Source organism: Elephas maximus, chromosome X (genome assembly GCF_024166365.1).
Source record: "Elephas maximus indicus isolate mEleMax1 chromosome X, mEleMax1 primary haplotype, whole genome shotgun sequence".
NCBI classification, from domain to species: domain Eukaryota; kingdom Metazoa; phylum Chordata; class Mammalia; order Proboscidea; family Elephantidae; genus Elephas; species Elephas maximus.
The window spans coordinates 160,642,836-160,661,228 of record NC_064846.1 but is presented as its reverse complement, the minus strand read 5'-3'; the positions used below and the strand labels follow the sequence as shown (position 1 = coordinate 160,661,228).

At 39.5% G+C, this 18,393-nt stretch overlaps 1 protein-coding gene across 1 annotated transcript in view; it reads left to right on the top strand.

Annotated features, from left to right (window-relative positions):
- The window catches only part of PPEF1 (protein phosphatase with EF-hand domain 1), a 92,575-nt gene extending 75,323 nt beyond the window's left edge, over positions 1-17,252 (top strand). The window contains exons 11-16 of the mRNA XM_049873440.1: positions 4,131-4,316; positions 6,230-6,372; positions 9,075-9,181; positions 13,946-14,109; positions 15,986-16,070; positions 16,952-17,252. Coding sequence (XP_049729397.1) covers positions 4,131-4,316; positions 6,230-6,372; positions 9,075-9,181; positions 13,946-14,109; positions 15,986-16,070; positions 16,952-17,166 — 900 coding nt within the window. The 3' untranslated portion in view covers positions 17,167-17,252. The remainder of the gene's footprint in view (positions 1-4,130; positions 4,317-6,229; positions 6,373-9,074; positions 9,182-13,945; positions 14,110-15,985; positions 16,071-16,951) is intronic.
- The last annotated feature ends 1,141 nt before the right edge of the window (positions 17,253-18,393 follow it).

Sequence of the window (18,393 nt, the reverse complement as noted above, 5' to 3'; positions counted from 1 at the left end):
TTCCTTGATTGAATGGGGGTGTGATGGAAAGTGAGAACTCAAGGATGACTCCAATGTTTTTGGTCTGTGTAATTGGAAGGATGAACTTGCTACCATTTGAGATTTTTTGGGGGGAAATATCAGGAATTCATTTTGGGGCAAGTTAAACTTAAGATATCTATTAGCCATCCAAGTGGTAAGGTTGACCAGTAGTTAGATATATGGAGCTGGCGTTTTGGACGGAGTTTTTAGGCTGAAGTACAAATTTGTGAGTCATTAGCATGAGACACGGTAAGATCAACAAGGAAGTGAGTATGGTGAGAGAAGAGAACCAAGGACTGATCCCTGGGGCTCTCTAAAAATTAAGAAGCCAGAAGAGAGAAGGAACCAGCAAGCAATGGAGTTTGAGAAGGAACAACCAGTGAGGTAGGAGAAAACCAGAAGTGTGCAGTGTCCTGGAACCCAAATTCGGAAAGCGTATGGAAGAGGAAATGATCAACTGTGCTAAATGTTGCTGAAAGGGCAAGTCAGACGATGATTGAGAAATCACAATTGGAATTATGACAATTAGCAATGTGGTTACTGGGGGTCTTGAATAGAGCAATTTTGATGGAGTGGTAGGATGGGTTTGAGGGCAGTCTCCGAAGAGGACAGGAATGGGAGACATCAAAGTACAGGCAACTTTTTTGAGGGGTTCTGTGGCATAGAAGGTAAAGGAATAGGGCGGTAGCTGGCAGGGGAAGTGGCATCAAGAGGATTTTTTTTAATAGGAGAAATAACAGCATATTTGTATATTGGTGAACATTATTCAGTAGAAAGACAGAAAAAAATGATGACATGAGAGATTGGAGGAGAAGCTAGAGCAATGGCCTTGAATCACAAGAGGTTGTAACAGGCAGAAAGACAGATATAGTTAGATGGGCATATGTGGCATCTGAATATATCTGTTGTGATTAAAGAAATTGAAAAGTTCGTGGAGAGTGTTTCAAAGCCTTTTTCATCTATCTCTCACTCCCACCCCCCAAAGTCAATATTTTCAGCCACCACAGATACACTTAGTGAAGTCTAAAAATGGAGAGAAGCGCTCTGGGTAAAATGAAATCTATTTTAACCCATCTCTTGATTGTGTTTAAAGGTGACAAAAAGTTCAAAGAAAAGAGGTATTATCACATAACCAAAGGGAACCAATGAAGGTTAGTTCAGTGTCTTCTTTTACCAGGCTCTCATCCAACCTCTTTACACCTACCATCCTCTGTAACTGTTACAAAAACCTCGTGGGAAAACTGAAGCTCCAAAGAGTGAACTGACTTATTTGAGGACACTTGGCCTGTGAATGAATGACAGAGCAGGATTTGATCCCAGATCTGACTCTAAGGCTTATGTTCTTTTTGTGAAGGGAAAAGGAACTCAAGAGTGATAGGAGATCTCAAGAAAGAGATGAACTACTCTAGTCACCCCTCATCCAATGAGGCAAAAGCTGTATGAGGAGTAGGAGGAAAGCATTTAAAGAACTTGAGGTACCTAGCTAGAAGGTTTGAGCTGAGCACAGCTTTTAAATGACATGTTCAAAAGCTGGAAGGAGGACACACAAGTAAGGGAAAATACAAAAGAATAGAGAGTTATAGTGTTAGTGTCTTAAAAGAGAACATTTAGAAACACCTTTCAGAGCTAGGAACTCTTCCCCCAAAGCATACTTTTGGAAACTGGGTTACTTGGAACTGCAGACAAGCACAGGGTACTTTTTGCAGGATTTATTTTGGATTGAGGGGGTTTGAAAGGCTGAAACACAAATAGATTTTTGTTGACTGGGTCATATAAAAGGAGCCCTGGTGGCACAGGTTACCTGCTCAGCTACTAACCAGATGGTTGGTGGTTCAAACCCAGCAGCCGCTCCATGGGAGAAAGATGTGGCAGTCTGCTTCCATAAAGATTACAGCCTTGGAAACCCTACCGGGCGGTTCTACTCTGTCTGTAGGGTCGCTATGAGTCAGAAGCCACCGGACGGCTATGGCAGAAGGGTCATATAGAAGTTATAGCTCAGTAATACTTTTCCTTTTTTAAAAATTTCAGGGAAGAATCCTGTAAATAGTGATTCTTTCGTTCAATTACCACAGAAGAGGCCACTGTGCTTCAGAGGAGAGGGTGGTACTGAGAGGAAAAAGATCTCTCTGCTGAGGAATTTATTAAAGGGCTCCAGAATTCAATCTATGTTATGGCCATGATCTGGGTGAACCTAGGCAAGTGAATGAATTCTAGACAGAGGAAAGAAATGCTAAACTCACAGAATGGATTCTGAAGAAGTTCATTTTTATATAACTTATACCTCATATGACTTTGAATCAAAGAACGAATGGATGTACAATCACGTTTAGTGAGGCAACCATTTCTGGTCCTCTTCTTAAGACCTGATGTGGATCCACTGGAATAATCACACAACTTGTATGCTTCTTTATGTCCTCAAAAGAAACATGTGGGAAATATAGACTCTTAGAATCATAGTCTGTTAGAACTTTGAGATACTTTACGGGTCATCTGACCATTTAAAAAAAATTAGGAAGGAGACCTAGAAAGTTATCTCAAAGTTGCACAGCTTTAGTGACAAAGCTAGTTTCTCTCACTACTGCTTAATCTCTTGTGGGAGAAATTTAAAGAAGCGTTATACATAGATCAGGGAGCCCTGGTGGCGATGTGGTTAAAGCGATTGACTGCTAACCGAAAGGTCGGTGGTTCGAAACCACCAATGGCTCCAAGGGAGAAAGTTGTGGCCATCAGCTTCTGTAGAGATTTACAGCCTCAGAAACCCTATGGAGTCGCTATGAGTCGGAACCGACTTGACGGCAGTGAGTATCCATAGATCAGAGACACAAAGAGGGAGTATCTGATTTTCTATGAAAAATATTCTTACAAACTTGGGTCTTCAGTCCTGGGCATTGTGTAGGCTCCATTTGCCTCTTTCTTTCTGTCCCAAAACGAAATGTTATACTAATGAAATACTTGCGGATTTAGGAGAAGATGTTGCGGAAACCAATCAGTAGCTAAAAATGACAGAATCTATTGCTGAAACTGAGAATGTAGCTATCGAGGGGGCAGAAAGTGAAACAGATGCTTCAGGAGGTATTCTTGGATGCACAGTTGTCTGTATTTGTGATGGGAGAAAGCAAGGGCTTCCTCAGACTGTGTGCTCAATAGGACAAAAACCCTGCACCAAAGCCACAGCTGGGAGACCTACCTTCTTCTCTCTTTGAACATATTAAGAACATTGTATTAATTTCCTAGGGCTACTGTAGTAAAATACCACACATTGGGTGGCTTATAAGAACAGAAATTTATTATCTCACAGTTCTGGAGACTAGGAGTCCAAAAACCAGGGTGTTGGCCATGTTGATTCCTTCTGGGGCTTGAGAGAGAATCTGTTCCATGCTGCTCTCCTAGTCTCTGGTGACGGCCTGTGATCCTTGTCATTCCTTGGCTTGCAGCTCCAGTCTGTGCCTCCATTGTCACATGGCTATCTTCCCTCTGTCTCTGTGTCTCTCCTCCTCTTTTGTAAGGACACCACTCAGATAGAAATAGGACCCACCTAACTCCAGTGTGACCTCATGTTAACCGATAACATCTTCAAAGACCCTCTTTCCAAACAATATCATGTTCACAGGGAAAGGGATTAAAAACAAACAAAAATTAAATGGACTTCATAATATCTTTTTGGGGACACAATTAAATCCATAACAAACGCCTTATATGTGTTCATTGTGGAAAGCTGCTTTCTCCTCTGAACATGACAATGAAGCTCTTTTAGGGAAAAGACCTTTGTAGATTCAACAATTGTGAAACAAATGTGATAAGGCTTTTAAAGACAAAAAAAATTTGCAAGGGCTGATTCTTCAGGATTACTAAGTATTGCTAAATTGGTTATTGTTGTTGCTAAATTGGTTGTTGGGGATGAATGGAAAGGGATTGGCGTGGCTGTGGACATTAAAAGTGTTCTAGAAAGGATTCATGGAGCAAATGAGCTTGAAACAATTTTGAAGGAAGAATGAGGAATAGTTTGTCTTTGGGATAACTCAGGTTAGTATTTCTAGCACGTAAGTTGGAACCTAGAAAGATAGACTCTCACTTGTAAGTAGCAGCCTAATCTCGTTTGTTATTCAAAGGTTATCGATATTCTATGGAGTGATCCCAGAAGCAAAAGAGGCTGTTATCCAAACAAAAGTCGAGGAGGAGGCTGCTATTTTGGCCCAGACGTTACTTCCAAGATTCTTAATAAATATCATTTGAAGTTGCTCATTAGGTCTCATGAATGTAAGCCCGATGGTTATGAAGTCTGCCACGATGGGAAGGTAAGTTAGCCGTGTTGGTGATGTTCTCACAGATATCCTTCCCACAAGCACGGTCTTCTCTTGTCATAGTGTGTTTGATGTCTGACCTAGAAGCCCATGAGAAGATGTCTACCCTAGCGCCAAAACAGAACGCCATGCTTTGGTAGACAGACACAGGAGACTGCAGGGTTCACAGGGGTTGTTTGAAGGTGCTTCACTGCCCCTCACCCTAAGAAATATTTGGCTTATTTCCCTTATCCCAGAGATAGAAATTCTGGCACAAAGCACACACACAGAAAGGCCGCATTCTTTATAAACTGTAAGGCAAATCTCCAGTGCAGTCGGATTAAGCAGGTACAAAAAAATTTTTCTTTTTTTTTTTTTTTTTTATCCTCACAGGGAATGTAAAAGGCATTAGTGAAGCTGGTTTGCTCTCTTCCACCTTTTGCACTTTCCCTGTGCAGGGCAGAGTCACAAAACACACTTCCCTTCAATTTGCCAAGCAGGTGATCTCCAGCAATTGCTCACTGTGGTTAGTTTATCTGTAGCCAATAAAATGGAGTGTGTTGTGCCCCTTCAGTGGTGTCTGATAAGGCTAGACGAGTTAAGGACTGAGGAACTGGTTTCTTGTCCCAAGCTGTCCTGGGATGTGCCTTTTTCTAAAAATGAACAGTAGTAAATAAAAATGAACATCAAATGTGTGGCATTTCCTTCTCTCTTAACATGATCACTTTTCTTCTATTAATTCATTTTAGGCTCATACTAATGTTGTGAGACGGGTTAGGCAAGTGTTATTTAGGGTTTCTTTGTAATAAGCAAACTGTTTTGATCAAAGATTCTGTAGACAAATCCTGATCAAAAGGGGACAAATGCAGAACAGAATTTCAGATTCTCATGGAATCCAGACCTTCTGGAGCCATTGAGGCTGGATGAATCCCCAATACTATTGATCTGAGATAATCTTTAAACCTTAAACCAAAAAATATCCCCTGAAGTCTTCTTTAAACCAAGCAACAGTTTAGCTTAATCAGTAAAGAATGTCTGCCTTGAGCATTGTGTTAAGAACTATCTATATGGGATCAAATTGGCAACAGCAGCTTGAAAGATTAGGTAGGAAACATGGGGGGCAGTAAGTTTATGTTAATGGGAAGGAACAATTTGGAAAAGGAAGGTGGCACAACTTGAAAAATGTAATCAAAGTCACTGATTTGTACATGGAGAAATTGTTGAATTGGTGTATGTTCTGCTATGTATATTCTTAGCAACAACAACAAATAAAATAAATTTTAACAAAAAAGAAAAGAAAACTGAGAGAAAATAGCAGTGGTCTTTTTGAAGTGGCATACTCATTAGGGCATGAATCAGAATCGACTCGATGGCAATGGATTTGGTCTTTTTGGTTTGGGGGCCTAAGCTAGCTTTCCCATCACAGACCAGTGGTGTCCTCACACGCTCCACCAGAGTCCCAAGGCTGGTTCCTTCCCAAGGTGGAGGTCAGGACCCTTTACTCTAGCCGCTATTTCACTGCCCTTAAGACACTGGTTTTGTGGGGCCCTGAACCTACTAAATCACTCAACTCCAAGCAAAAGAAAAAGACAGTGGTAGTGAACAAGTTTTATTTTGACTGTCCAAATATTATAACTTCTCCCCTTGGAAAATTAGAATTTGCAAAACTGAACATTAAGAAGGATTCTAAGACATGGAAATAAAATTATATACAAGATTGGAAGGCCATGCACCGGGGATATTGGATGAGTGGGAATAGTGATTTCAAAACAGCCTTGTTTCCTCCAATGTCATTACAGAAATCACATCAGACGTGGATAATTTTCAGTGGTTATGAAGTTTGTTTAATTTTTGCTTTTTAAGAATTTATTGGATGACCTTTTGAAAACTGATTTTACGTGAACCTGACCCTCTTTTTCTTTAACCAGGTTATTACTGTATTTTCTGCTTCTAATTATTATGAAGAAGGCAGCAATCGAGGAGCTTACCTCAAACTGGGTTATAGTATGGTCCCTAGATTTGTCCAGTATCAAGTAACTAAGTCAACGTGCCCAAGGCCTCTTTACCAAAGGTGTGTATACTTTAAGGAGAATACTCAGCACTGGCATTGTGACTGAGGAGAGCCAGTCCAGAGTGACTAAGAGCAGTCATGAGAGTACAGATTACTTACTGGTGACTCATCGATACAAACAAAATGGTAGTGGTTCCAGACTCCAAGTGGTGAATGTGCCCATACTTAAAACCAAAAGGAGCAATTTTCAATTCATATAACTCTTTAGTTGGACAAAGAATTTAGCACCTGGCGGGACAGTCCCTAATTAAATGGAAAGAAATGGGGGTCCTACACCCACTCAGCCCTCTAACCTACAACCTTCTCTGCTCAACATAGAGCCCAATCTGGTCTTGCCCCTTTTCTTCTCTACCCTGAAGTGTATACACCTAAAATAGTTGCAAGTATCCTTCCATGTGATCCCATTAATAGCTTATCTTCCTTTGTCCCCCTCAAATATTATCTTTTTTAGATTTTTTAAAAATTATAAAACTAATATATTAATTGTTAACAAGTAAAGCAAAACAAAGATGAGACTTTAAGGAAGAACAGCTTCAGGGTTTTTTTGACTTGCAGCTGCAGTTTCACATGGTGTTCTTCCCTCTCTCTGTCTCTGTCCCTTCTCTCACACAGGGTTAGAACCCCCTTCACTCCAGTGTGACCTCATGCTAACCTAACTAAGAACATCTTCAAAGACCCTATTTCCAAACAGGGTCACATCCACAGCCTGGGAAAGTTCCCCTTCTACTCCTAGTCTGTTAAATGCTTTTAGCATGAAAAGGTGTTAGATTTTGTCAGATTTTTTTTCTGCATTTATTGAGATGACTATGTGGTTTATGTCCCTTTTTCTATTAATATTATGTATTACCTTGCATACCTGGGCTAAATCCCACTTTGTGGGATGATGCATAATCCTTTTTATATGTTGCTGGATGCAGTTTGCTAGTATTTTTGAGGATTCTTGCATCTATAGTCATAAGAGATATTGGTCTGTAGTTTTCTTTTCTTGTGATGTCTTTGTCTGGTTTTGGTATCAGGGTAATACTAGCTTCATAGAATCATGTGGGCAGTATTCCCACATCTTTTATTTTTTGGAAGAGTTTGTAAAGGATTAGTATTAATCCTTTGAATGTTTGGTGGAATTCACCAGTGAAGCCATTTGGGCCTTGACTTTTCTTTGTGGGAAGGTTTTTGATTACTTATTCAGTCTTTATATGTGTGTGTGTGTGTGTATTAATGTGTATATATATATATATTTTGTTGTTGAGAACATACACAGGAAAAAATACACCAATTCAACAGCTTCTACATGTACCATTTAGTGACATTGATTACATTCTTCAAGTTGTGCAACCATTCTTACCGTCTTTTCTGAGTTGTTTCTCCCCCATTAACATAAATTCACTGCCCCCTAAGGTTCCTATCTAATCTTACAAGTTGCTATTGTCAATTTGATCCCATAGGGATTGTTCTTAAAAAAGCTTAATGCTCAAGGCAGACATTTTTTACTAGTTAGGCTAAACTATTGTTTGGTTTTTAAGAAGAATTCAGGGGGTATTTTTGGCTTAAAGCTTAAAGCTTATCTCAGGGCAACAGTTTCAGGGGTTCATCCAATCTTCATGGCTCCAGGAAGTCTGGTGTCCATGACAATTTGAAACTGTGTCCTATATTTTCCCCCTTTTAATCAGGATTCTTCTATAGACTCTTTGATCAAAGTGTTCAGTAATAGTAGCCAGGCACTATCCAGTTCTTCTGGTCTCAGGGCAAAGGAGGCAGTTGTTCATGGGGGCAATTAGCCACACATTCCTTATCCTCCTTCTATTTATTCAGTCTTTTTACTTGTTATAGGTCTATTCAGATTTTCTATTTCTTTTTGAATCAGCTTTAATGGGTTGCATCTTTCTAGGAATTTGTCCATTTCATCTAGGTTATCTATTTTGTCAGTTTTTGCTTTATGTATTTTTGGCTGACTAAGAAAAGAAGAGAGAAGATTCAAATTACTAAAACCAAGAATGAAAGAGGGGATATCACTACAAACCTTACAGAAATAAAAAGGGTTATAAGAGAATACCATCAACAATTGTATGTTTGGGAAGCATGTATATCTTACCATTGTTTGATGGAGTGTTGTTATTCTAGCACCATGTCTACTGAATTGTAATGCTTTGTCATATATATCATTCCCACATATAGTCAGCAATATTTATGAAATTTCTATTGTGTTCTAACTATGTATTTGTCTTCTCTTGTGTCAGTATCTGCTGTTTTCTTTAAGAAACTTTATAGTAAATTTGAGTATCTGGTTTAGCAACTTCCTCTTTATTTTCCTCCTTTTTCAAAATTATCTTGGATATTCTCAAAAATTAATTAATTTGAAATACAAAAGAAAATCTAATCTTTTTTAGTCATCTACATACATACATACACACATACATATATACACATGCATTCACCATCCACTAACATGACTTGTATGATGACATGTATGAATTTAAGCAATTCATTTAAAGTGGAAACTGGTAAGTGGTAACATAAACCAAAAACCCAAACCAAACCCACTGCCGTGGAGTCGATTCCGACTCATAGTGACCCTATAGGGCAAAGTAGAACTGCCCCATAGGGTTTCCAAGGAGCGCCTGGGGGTTTCCAACTGCGTACATCAAAGTGAAGCAGAACAGGATGATTTAGGTAACTTTCACTTAATAATTGTTTTCTTGACATAGGGTGAGTACTATTGAAAGCAGTGCCATCAGGATACTAAAAGAGAGAATGATAGCGCGAAAAACTGACCTTGTTCATGCTTTCGAACTTCACGACCGCAGTAAATCAGGTAATAAGATCATGTAATGTGTGCCATTTATTAACATATCAGGTAACACACTGATCAATTTTTATTCTTTTTGCTTCCTTAAGCTTTCAGTTCTCTATTTTTACTAGAAAGGAATGATAGACATAAAAATAAAATATAATCTGTTATACACTGGGAAAAAGTCACATTCTTCCTTTTCAGTAAGTTTCTTTCAATTAAAACAACAACAACCCTGAACTGCATTCTATTCTGGTAGTATGTCAGACTAGACACTCTCCAGGGCCCTCCTGTTAAGAAACAACCAGATTTTGGAAGAAGCAGAATTTTGATGCATTTGCCAACCTCACGAGAAGCGAGGTAAATCTGTAGGCCGCATCTCCTCTACCTATGAAGGGCTATTTGAAACTGCATCTGGGAGTATGAAGCAGAAGTGAGCACAAAAGACTGGATTGCCCTGGGAGGAAATGCTAGTATCAGTGTGGCAGTCGATCCTGAAACTAAACTGTAGGATAGTAGAAAGATGGAGAAGCTGAATCTGAGACTTCCACATTAATCCTGGACCCTCGAAGTGCCTAAAGTAGACCTCGGTTTGTAGTGTACCATGACTTTTGGCAGAATCAAATGCAAAACCATCTTCAAGAGAAACATCCTTCATTTTGGCCATTAGTATATTCAGAGATTAAGATCAACAAATATGAGCTTACAACTAAAGATCACCAAACAAATGAGGAAACAAGCTACCATGAGTGAGTGTCAGCAGAAACAACACACGACAAATTTAGTTCCCCAAGGACATCAAATATTAGAATTGTCAAATACACAATATAAAATAACTGAGAAAAAAATGTTTAAGAAATAAAAGAAGGAATCATAAAAAAAAGCATTTGAAAATTACTTGAAAGAGAACCAGACAGATATAGAAACATACTTGTTAAAATGAAGAGAAAACATAACGGATGAGTTAAACAGTTTAGACACTTATTAAGAAAGAATTAACGAGATTAAGAGTCATGGACAGTAGAATGAGAAAGCCTAACGTATATAATCAGAGCCTCAGAAGGGAGAGAATAAAGAGAATGTCAGGAAATATTTGACATGATAATGGCTGAGACTTTTCCAGAACCAATGAAAGTCTCAAACGCACAGATAAAGAAGAACAGTGATTCTCAAGCGGGATAAATAAGGTTCAATCCACACCTACAAACGTTTGTGGTGAATAGCAACAGCAAAGAGAAAATCTTGAAAGCAGGCAGAGAGAAACCACATTACTGCAAAGAGACAACAACTACACTGGTATCAGACTTTTCAACAGAAACAATTGGAGAGGGTGTTTCCATGGCCCACTAGATGGGGGAGAAATTCACTGAGGTGCCTCAGGTCGAAGCTAGTCTACAGCTAGTGGGTCAGGACTAGAGAGAATGGAGCCACCCGCTAGGATGCATGCAGCAAAACTCTCTGGGGGCTGTGCACCACTGTGTCTCCTACACACTGCTGGCAAGGAAACTACCCACTGGGGTACCAAAAAAAAAAAAAAAAAAAAACCTCTAGAGGCTGTGTGCCACTGTGTCTCCCACATACTACTGGCAAGGAAGCCACCCACTGTGGTGCCAGTGAAATTTACTGTGGATTGGGTGCCACTACATCTCCTGCACACATCTGGCCACCACATTGTGCTATAGGAGCAGGAAGCAAAGCACGCCAGAAACTGCTGTTTCTGCTATGCCTGACAGTATTCTTCATATGCCCTCTACTGACAAAGCCTAACACCATACCAGCTGCCAAAGGAGAAATGTTCACAGGGTCCAGCTCCAGTGTCACAAAGCAGGGCAAAGAGGGGTAAATTTGGAGCTGAATGGAAATAATTGCTAGCGTAGCCAGTAATTAACTTACAGATAATGAGAATTTTAAAAGATACCATTCACAAAAGTTTAACCAAGTACCTAGGAAGAACCTGATGAATGATGTATAAGATTTCCTCATGGAAACTACAAAATATTGCTAAGAGAAATTTAAGCTAAGTGAAATAAATGGGTGAATATTACTGTGTTCATGGGCTGTAAGGGCCAAAGCTGTCACGATATAAACGCTCCTCAAATTGAGCTATAGGTTCTAATGCGATCTCAATCAAAATCCCAACATCAGGACTTTTTGGTAGATCTTGAGAAGTTGCATCTAAAATTTATAGGAAAAATTCAAAAGGCCAAAAATAGCCAAGACACTCTTTTTTTTTTTTTTCATATCTTACTCTTGCCAAGACATTCTTGAAGAAAAGCAATAAGGTAGGAAGACTTGCCCTGTTGTATATCAAGACATTATAAAGGTACAGTAATTACTGTAGTATGGAATTGCCACACAGATCCCCACATAGACAGGTGGAACCAAATAGAGAATCCTGAAACAGATCATGCGTATACGGACACTTGAAGGTACTACTGCTGAGCAGTGGGTAAAGGACAGTCTTTTCAATAAAATGCTGGCTGAGCCAAATGGATATCCGTATGAAGAAAAGAAACGGACCATTGCTCGCAACGTACACAAAAATAAATTCCAGGTGGCATGTAACCTAAATATGAAAGACAAACAACAAGGCTTCTGGAATACAATATGGGAGAATATTTATGCCATTGGACTTGGCAAAGATTCCATAAATGGAACAGAAAAGCACTAACCATAAAGAGTGGTAATATTAAGTACATTAAAATTAAGAACTTCTGTTCATCAGACCACTCTGAAAGAAGTGAAAAAAGGCAAGCTACAGAATGAGAGAAGATATTTGCAACATATGTAATTGACAAAGGGCTCATATCTGAAAAATACAATTTCTACTAATCAATTTTGAAAAAAGACAGAAAATCCAGTAGAGAAATTGGTGAAAGACTTGTACAGACAGTTTGCCAAGAGAATATCCAAATAACCAATGTATGCAAAGGTGCTCAACTCTTTGGTTATCTAGGAAATGCAAATTAAATCCACAATGAGATATTACTACATGCCTCCTAGAATGGCTGGAATGAAAAAGACTGACAATACCAAATGTTGGCAAAGATGTGGACCAGCTAGAATTCTTACATACTGCTGGTGTCTAAATTGGTACAACCACTTTAGAAAACTGCTTGGAGTATCAAATGAAGCTGAACAAACACATACCCTATGAACAAACACGTACCCTATGATCCAGCAATTTCATTCCTAGGTATTTACCCAACAGAAATGCAGGTAGATATATGCACCAAAAAGGCATGTACAGAAATGTTCTTAGCAGCACTGTCTGTAATAACCCCTAACCAGAGATAATTCAAATATCCATCGACAGTAGAATGGACATATAAATTGTGAATATCCATGCAATGGAATTCTATACATCAGTGAAAATGAACAAACTACAAATAAATGGAACAACCTGGCTGAATCTCTTGAACCTAGTTTTGAGCAAAAGAAGCCAGACCCCTCCCCCCCATATATGTATAGATTAGAAACGGCAAAAAATGAACTACAGTGTTAGAAGTCAAGATAATGGCTCTGCTTGGGAATGTGAGAGGTAGCAGTAATTGTCAGGGGCACGAGGGGGCCTTTCGGATACTAGCAGTGATCTAGTTCTTGTATTGGTGTTGGTAACACAAAAACTCCCTTTGAGTTCTGTATTTGTTTTGAGAATTTTTCTGTCTAAGTGTTAAACTTCACGAAAATAACAAAAAAGAATTTTGTCCTTAGCTGCTAAGTGTGTGAGGAAATGGTCTGATGGGAGCGAAAGTGGATAGACTTTCTCAAAAGCAGTTTGGCATTGTATATCAACAGCATTAAAAATCTACATACCCTTAATCCAGCAATTCCATTTCTAGGAATTATCCTAATGAAATAATGGAATAATTTCATAGCCATTAAAATGATGATGTAGATTTGCATTTATTAATATAGATAAACCAAAAACCCAAACCAGTGCTGTCGAGTCAATTCCAACTTATAGCAACCCTATAGGACAGAGTAGAACTGCCCCATAGGTTTCCAAGGAGTGGCTCGTGGATTCGAACTGACCTTTTGGTGAGCAGCCGTAGCTCTTAACCACTATGCCCCCAGGGTTTCCATTAATATAGGTAGATGTCCATAATTTATTGGAGGTAAACAAAAAAGCAGGTTAGAGTAAATATGTCTGTGTGTGTTGTCATATGCAATACAAGTATATAAAACATATGTTAAAGTATAATGTATATTTTGTTTTAAGAAAAACAATATATATATATACATATACACACACATTCATGACTACACATGCTTCTATATACAGAAAAAAGACTGGGAGTAATAACACTGTTTTCTGTATATTATAAGTTAGTTAAAGTCAGCATATCTTTCATCAGGAAAAAATTAAGATATTTCTACTTAGAAAAAATTACCTGCAATATTAGAGGGGGAAAGGATGTTACATAGGAAAATGACAGGTGAATAATACATCAAACACTGAAAACAAAAGTAAATCTTATTTTTTAATATTCTTTTGTGTTTTCAAATCTTTTGTAATAAGCATACTTTACTTTGCTAATCAGAAAAAGGAAAAAAAAAATCACATCCAAACTCTGATTCCTTTCAAGCGACAGTAAGGGAAAGATCTGTGGAACCGAAAGACTGTTATTCCCCCAGGGCTGGAGGCCTGATAGGGCAAATCACAGGGGACAGTAGGATACCCTAGGCCTCAAGACCCCGGGGCTGCCCACTGGTTCTGCCAGGGAGGTTGCCTTTCTTTATCAAATAATAACCAAATGATGTGGGCTTTGTTGTTGTTGTTGGTAGGAAGACTTTCTCTGAGCCAATGGGCTTTTTCCATGGAGAGCATTTTGGAGCTGAACTTACCATGGAGATCCCTGAGTTCGCGTCTGGTAAACACAGACAAAGATGGAAATATTGACTACATGTCCAGCTTCCAGGATGTCCAAATTCAAAAACCTGTGAAAGAGGCAAGTGGAACCTAGCCCCAGCTAAAACCTGGCTAGAGCGAAACACCTTTTGGACAACCTAAAAGAGTAACTTGGCCCTTTGAAAATTTAGGAGAGGAATTATCTGATGGTTGGGGGTTGTCCTAGTAAAGGTCTAAAGGGGACTTGTACCCTGTGATCTGTTGGGAAAATTTGTGCATGCTAAGGGTAAAAAAAAATCCAAACCCATTGCCATCGAGTCGATTCTGAGTCATATTGACCCTATAGGACAGAGTAGAACTACCCCCATAGGGTTTCCAAGGAGCGTCTGGTGGATTCGAAGTATCGACCTTTTGATTAGCAGCCGAGCTCTTAACCACTGCCCCACCAAGTCTCCATTCTAAGGGAAACCCTGGTGGTGTAGTGGTTAAGTGCTACGGCTGCTAACCAAAGGGTCAGCAGTTCGAATCTGCCAGGTGCTCCTTGGAAACTCTATGGGGCAGTTCTGCTCTGTCCTATAGGGTCACCACGAGTTGGAATCGGTTTGGTTTTGGTTAAGTGATTCTATGGCAAATGTGTGATTCTTATTTTAAGTGCTTGCCGGTAGAAGGGAAGGTATGACATCCATTCTTTCACACAACACCCCTTTTAAAATACCCAATGGATTCCCTCTTAGCGCATGGGAGTCTAGACCTGCTGCCATGACCCAGAATATACATTAAAGATTTTTAAAATTAGAATCTCTTATTAAAATGTGAATACCCCAGTATCCGCCCCCTCCATTGCCGTGAAGTCCTTTCGGATTCCTAGTACTTAGTTAACGTTGGAACTAGGACCTGGGTGGTTGTTTGCAGGGGAGATGAGACGTTAAGAGCAGAGAGAAGGGAAGTAACAGTGCATTAGAAGACAAAAATATCTACAGGAAAGAGGCTTTGACTTCACGTAGAGGCAGTTTAGTATCATGATTATGATCATAGGCCTTGGCTTCAGGTGGCTTAGATTCAAGTTCCGCTTACCAGGTACGTGAATGCAGGAAAGTTACTTTACCTCTCTGTTTCCTAGTCTGTAAAACGGACGTAATAATGTTTGTACTCCTAGGGTTGTTGTTGAGGACTGAGTGAAATAATTCACACAAAGCTCTCAGTGCAGAGCCTGGTACACAGGTCCTCTCAGTAAATGTTGGCTATTGTTATTTTTTTAAAAAATCAGTTGCCATCCAGTTGAAGCTAACACATGGTGACCCCACCTGTGTGGAGTAGAACTGTTTTCCTTTGGATTTTCAATGGCCGATTTTCCAGGTCACCAGGCCTTTCTTCTGAGGTGCCTCTGGGTGAACTAGAATCTCCAACCTTTCTGTTAGCAGTCAAGCACATTAACTGTTTGCACCTTCTTTACTGTTGACTGCTTCTTTCCTCACCTGTTGGGTTGCTATGAATCAGAATCGACCCGACAGCTATGGGTTTGGTTTGGTTTTATTCACCTTGAAGGAGCCCAGGTGGTGCAGCGGTTAAGCACTGGGCTGCTAACCAAAAGGTAGGCAGTTGGAACCCACCAGCTGCTGCGAGGGAGAAAGATGTGATTTGCTTTCTTAAAGATTACAGCCTTCGAAACCCTATGGGCAATTCTACTCTGTCCTGTAGTGTCACTACGAGTCAGAATCCACTTGAAGGCAACAGGTTTTCTTATTGGCCTCGGCCCTGTGCCCTGAGGAAATTGCACAGCTTCATAACACAGGGAGCAAAGTTTTTTTTATCTGATTAAAGAGGGCTGGCCTCCAAGGAAGGCTTGCCTTCTCAAATTTCTAAGTCATATTACTTGAATTGGCGGTGTCTTAATGTTTTGTATGTTTGTTACACTTACTGAAATCGATCTGTGTCATTAATTCTCTGTTTTAACACTTAGAAAATCTTTATTTTAGGTTCATTCTACTCTCATTGAGACTCTCTACAGATACCGATCCGACCTGCATATCATATTTAATGTCATTGACACTGACCACTCAGGTAAGTGAACTTTGATTAGTCTGATTAGCAAAGGTTGGTCCCGTTTCTCTGAAACCAGAACTCTGTTTTCATTTGTTTCATCCTTCATCCAAACCTGATTAAACATGAGGGGAAAAATGAACTCATTATTATTTTAGCTTGACCACAAACTCTGTCTTCAAGACCACAGAGGCCTACATAAGCCTACGTATTCATCAGGCAAACTGCAGTCACTTCTTTTATAAATCACCAGCACAAATGTTAAAATAATTCACTGTCCATTTCTTAACTATTCCTGGCAATACAAACCATGCCTAGAATTCCAATTCTGTTTTTTGGGAATGAGGGCTGTGAGAACGGATTTTCTACTTAGTTTTAATGCACAATCACTCATTTCCAGACTAAAAACTCATCAGATAATCCTGTACGGCAGAGACCTTTTCTTAACACACACACACACATCAATAATCTAACACTTGAAAGTAAATTATCGCCTATAAAAAAGACAGAGCCATTGTTTGTAGTCCTCTGTAGTCCTCTGACTGAGTCTCTGGTGTCTTCTTCCTCTGCTTTGATGTTGCCCTCCTCTCTGCCCTCCTTCCATGTTCCCCTCCCTTAAATTTCAGATCTTAAAATTTCTACACCACATATTGTCCCACAGCCCACAACTCCGTCCTCATTCCTTCACTCTTTTCTCATTGCAGCTTCAGTGCAAGCTCAGGATCATTTGGTAGTTGAAAGTGACATATGGTTTCTTACACTTATGCTCTTACTCTTCCATCCCTTCAGGCTCAGGCGTGTTAGTAAGCTTCTAATTGGGACTATTCAATCCGTATGGCTTCCCCGCCTCTCCCTTAGGTGGGTCTTCAAATGAGCGCTCACAGCCTTCTATATTCTTTTAGGCATGATCTCCATGGAGGAATTTCGCGCCATGTGGAAACTTTTCAAAAAGCACTACGGTGTTCCTGTTGATGATTCTCAAGTGGATGAGCTCGCCAACAAAATGGACTTAAACAAAGATGGCAGCATTGATTTTAACGAGTTTTTAAAGGCTTTCCATGTAGTGCATAAATTTGATACATCGCACAAACCAGACAAGCTTGTTCTTGAAGATTGAGGACTTCCTCCAGGCTCCGTATATACCGGGTTCAAAGACACAATCTTTCCTAGGCCCTTGAAATTCACAGTCAGTAGTAGAGAAGAGTAGACCCTAACTTACTCCACAAGTCGAAGCATAGTGTGGGCGGAAGTGCCTAGTGAATTGTTGCCGGTAAGACTAGGTTAAATGGCACCTGATAAGATTTGGCTCCACTCTTACAAACCACACATTGCCAGTCAGAAACTAGTTTTGAGCCTTGTCCCAGTCTCTTGGATGCCACCTAACCAGGAGAGGAGAGCAGTTTGGCAATAAACTGAAAAAACAAAACAAAAAAAACCCCCATAGTGGACCAGGAAACCTATTAAGTGCAATATCTGTGAATGGCTGAGGGATGGGAGGAGGAATACCAAACCATTACTGGAATAAAATATTTCCATCTCTCATCTGTAATTTTCTTTGGAGATATCATAAACCAGTGATTTTCAAACCTTTCAGGGATGGAGGCCATATCAGATTCTTGGGGGAATCCGTGGGAGTATACTGTTTGAAAAAGCATGTTTTTTTTCTTAGCTGTTGGAGATGAAAGTGAAAACATTCAGATTGAGCCTTATAATTAATATGGGTTGACATCTTCATTAGTAAGATGGGGCTTTGGTTATGCATACATTGTGCAATTTATTCTGCTATTCTGATTGCATATCAAACATAATAAGAGATTTCTATTTAAAGGCAAGTATGTGTTTTATGGAAACCCTGGTGGCATAGTGGTTAAGAGCTACAGCTGCTAACCAAAAGGTCGGCAGTTCAAATCCACCAGGTGCTCCTTGGAAACTCCATGGGGTAGTTCTACTCTGTCCTATAGGTTTGCTATGAGTCGGAATCGACTCGACAGCAATGGGTTTTTTCTTTTCCTGATATGTTTTATCTTATTCTTAAGTTTCAGAACTTCAGGATCTATCAGTATGTTAAACTAGATATCTTGCAGCCCAAACCTGCCTGCTACAAACACCAGAAATAAGGGATAAAATATAACAAACGTCTTTTTAAAATACACAGCTGAGCTTGCAAGAAAGTTAGACAAACTGCTAGGGGTTAAGGGGAAAAGAGCGTAATCAAAAGTATATCAATATTAGTATCAGACAGCGTAGGCTTTAAGGCAAAGAATATCATTAGGGATATAGAAGGTCATTCCTGAATGCTAAAAGAAATGATTCACTGGAAAGACATAACAATTGTAAACTTATA